The sequence below is a fragment of the Engraulis encrasicolus genome, chromosome 8 (assembly GCF_034702125.1).
Source record: "Engraulis encrasicolus isolate BLACKSEA-1 chromosome 8, IST_EnEncr_1.0, whole genome shotgun sequence".
NCBI lineage: Eukaryota > Metazoa > Chordata > Actinopteri > Clupeiformes > Engraulidae > Engraulis > Engraulis encrasicolus.
This window is the reverse complement of record NC_085864.1, coordinates 1,761,728-1,764,243: the sequence shown is the minus strand read 5'-3', so window position 1 is coordinate 1,764,243 and position 2,516 is coordinate 1,761,728. Positions and strand designations below refer to the sequence as shown.

The following is a 2,516-nucleotide window of genomic DNA, read 5'->3' as shown; positions in this document are numbered from 1 at the left end:
TTTCTTTATCCTTGTTCAACTCACATTACATTACATTTACATGACATTACATTGCACTACATAACACTTAGCTGATCCTTTCATCCAAAATGACTTATTTAGGGTATTGGTTACAATCCCTGGAGCAAAGTGGGGTTAGGTGCCTTGCTCTAGACTAGAGCACTTCAGCTATGGATGGAGGTGTAGGGAGAGGTAAGGGTGGGATTTGACCTGTGGGTGGGAGTCAAACCGTCTCTACCTAGATAATCTGAATGAGACAATGGTGGAAATATAATCCTGCCATGGAATAAAAAACATGAAATAAAAAAAAGCTTAAGCCCTTATTTGTCTCTTGCTAGTGTAGGCTACCCAAAACAGCCTAGCATCATGCAAAGGTGTTTCCACGTTGTGGTGCAACGACATGTTAAGTCGTGCTCTACAATGCTGTGAAAATATATTTTTTTTCATGTGACTAGGCCTGCGCATGGCCAGTATTTTTTCTGTCTGTGCTGCACATTTCTATTGCCAACAGCGAATTTCTGTTGCTACAGTAATCGTGAAAATGCTCAGCTGTGCCCTGACCAAAACCATCCCTAACCGTAACCTGTCAGTAAGACAACGTTTGTGGCAGTTTACTTTTGCGAAACTAGCATTGGCAATGGCAATGGCGAAATTGTACCCAGACCAAAACCACCCCTAAAACTAACTTGTCAGAGAGCGTTGTACACAAGTTAACATGCAAAGTCAAGGTGCACACATGTGATAGATGTTTCAAGTCTTCGTGTTATCCAAACACAGTGCATGATGCCATGTTGCCTAGAACCACAAAAAATTCTACGTCATTACAAGAGACCCTTAACACTACTGAGACACCCCTTTGTAAAGAATCAAGTACAATAAGCGTATTATTATAATTACCATGTATTGTACATGAATTATAATATAGTTTCTCAGTTTTACAAAAAACTTTGAAAACTGTTTGTATGCCATATATATCCGCTACGTAAATAAACTTTGTGAAGTGCAGACCTGATCATTCAGCATCTAGTAATTAAGTTGCCTTTTGTCTGCTATAAGACAAGATCAATTTTGGATGTGCACACCCTCTCATTGTTTCTCTTATCTTTGTACAGAGGTGCTCACCTCAATGTTTACCCTCCTCACTTCTCATTGTTCTTTTCTTCCCCTCGATGGCTTCCATTGAAAACTGTTTAAAAGTTATCAGCCTTTCATTAGCCTATTGTCCCTCTGGGCACCCAAGTAGTTGCCTCTGATTTATCTGTGCAGTACTTCTGCTTTATCTCTTCTTACCACCACATCTGTTTCACTCTCTCTCTCTCTCTCTCTCTCTCTCTCTCTCTCTCTCTCTCTCTCTCTCTCTCTCTCTCTCTCTCTCTCTCTCTCTCTCTCTCCAGCCATGGTGGTTCTGGCCTTCGCCATCTGCTGGCTTCCGTACCACATCGGCCGCAACCTCTTCACCTACGCCAATGACTACTACGAGGCGCGGCTGAGCCAGGACTTCAACGTGGCCTCCATGGTGCTGTGCTACCTGAGCGCCTCCATCAACCCCGTGCTGTACAACCTGATGTCCAAGAAGTACCGCGCCGCCGCCCACCGCCTCTTCCTGCTGCGGAGAGAGGCCCATCGCCGTAACTACCGGCGCGGAGTAGGAGGAGGAGGGGTAGGAGGGGGAGGGGCGGGGCAGGCCCGTGCGCTGTCTGTGAGGGACGATGACATCACCACGTGCACAGAGAACTTCACTGAAGTTTAGGAAAAGACAGAGATGGAGGTACAGAGGACGAGGAAAAGTAGAGAGATGGGGTGGAAAAGAGGAGAAGAGGCTGATGAGAGGGAGGGGACAGAATGGACAATGGAATATGGAACGTTACCAGGTTGAAGAGTGGTGGAAAAAGAGAAAGGGTGACAAAGTGAGAGATGGAGAGGAGCATGCATAGGTTTAAGAAACAGAGAGAGGGGTAGATAGAGAGAGGAAGAGAGTCAGACTGAGGAAGATTGGAAAGGCGATGAAAAAAAAGGCATTATACACCTCCACTGAGATTTTGATTTGTGTCTTAGAGGGTTACGGATTGGTGTGAGGCGGACAGAAAAGAGAGAGAATAGTGTCAGAGTGACCCAGGTGCTGTTCCTGTGAAAACCTCATTGAGCATCCTGGTGGGATCAAGCAGCAGGGTGGTTAAGACTGAAGAGGCAGGGTGTGGAGGAAAAGTCACGGTTCTTACAGTGGTGCCTAATAAGGAGCCTTCAGCAGAGTGTTAACAGAGAAGGTGAACATGCGAAAAACAAGGAAACCACAGAGCTGAGGTGACTAAGTAAATAACTCTTTAAAGATCATTAACTGTTGCCATTTGTGATACAAAAGACCAGAGTCTGCAAAAAAGAACCTTGCAAAAAATGTATGTAACCTAGGCTATGTATTCAAGTACATTTTACTTATTTTTTCACGTCTTATTATTATACACATTTTACAATTACATGTATTTGTGACATATGAAATCAGATCCATTTTGTTGGAACAT

At 44.1% G+C, this 2,516-nt stretch overlaps 1 protein-coding gene across 1 annotated transcript in view; it reads left to right on the top strand.

Annotated features, from left to right (window-relative positions):
- mlnr (motilin receptor) overlaps positions 1-2,516 on the top strand; it is an 8,356-nt gene extending 5,840 nt beyond the window's left edge. Inside the window, exon 3 of the mRNA XM_063204260.1 lies at positions 1,395-2,516. Coding sequence (XP_063060330.1) covers positions 1,395-1,750 — 356 coding nt within the window. The 3' untranslated portion in view covers positions 1,751-2,516. The remainder of the gene's footprint in view (positions 1-1,394) is intronic.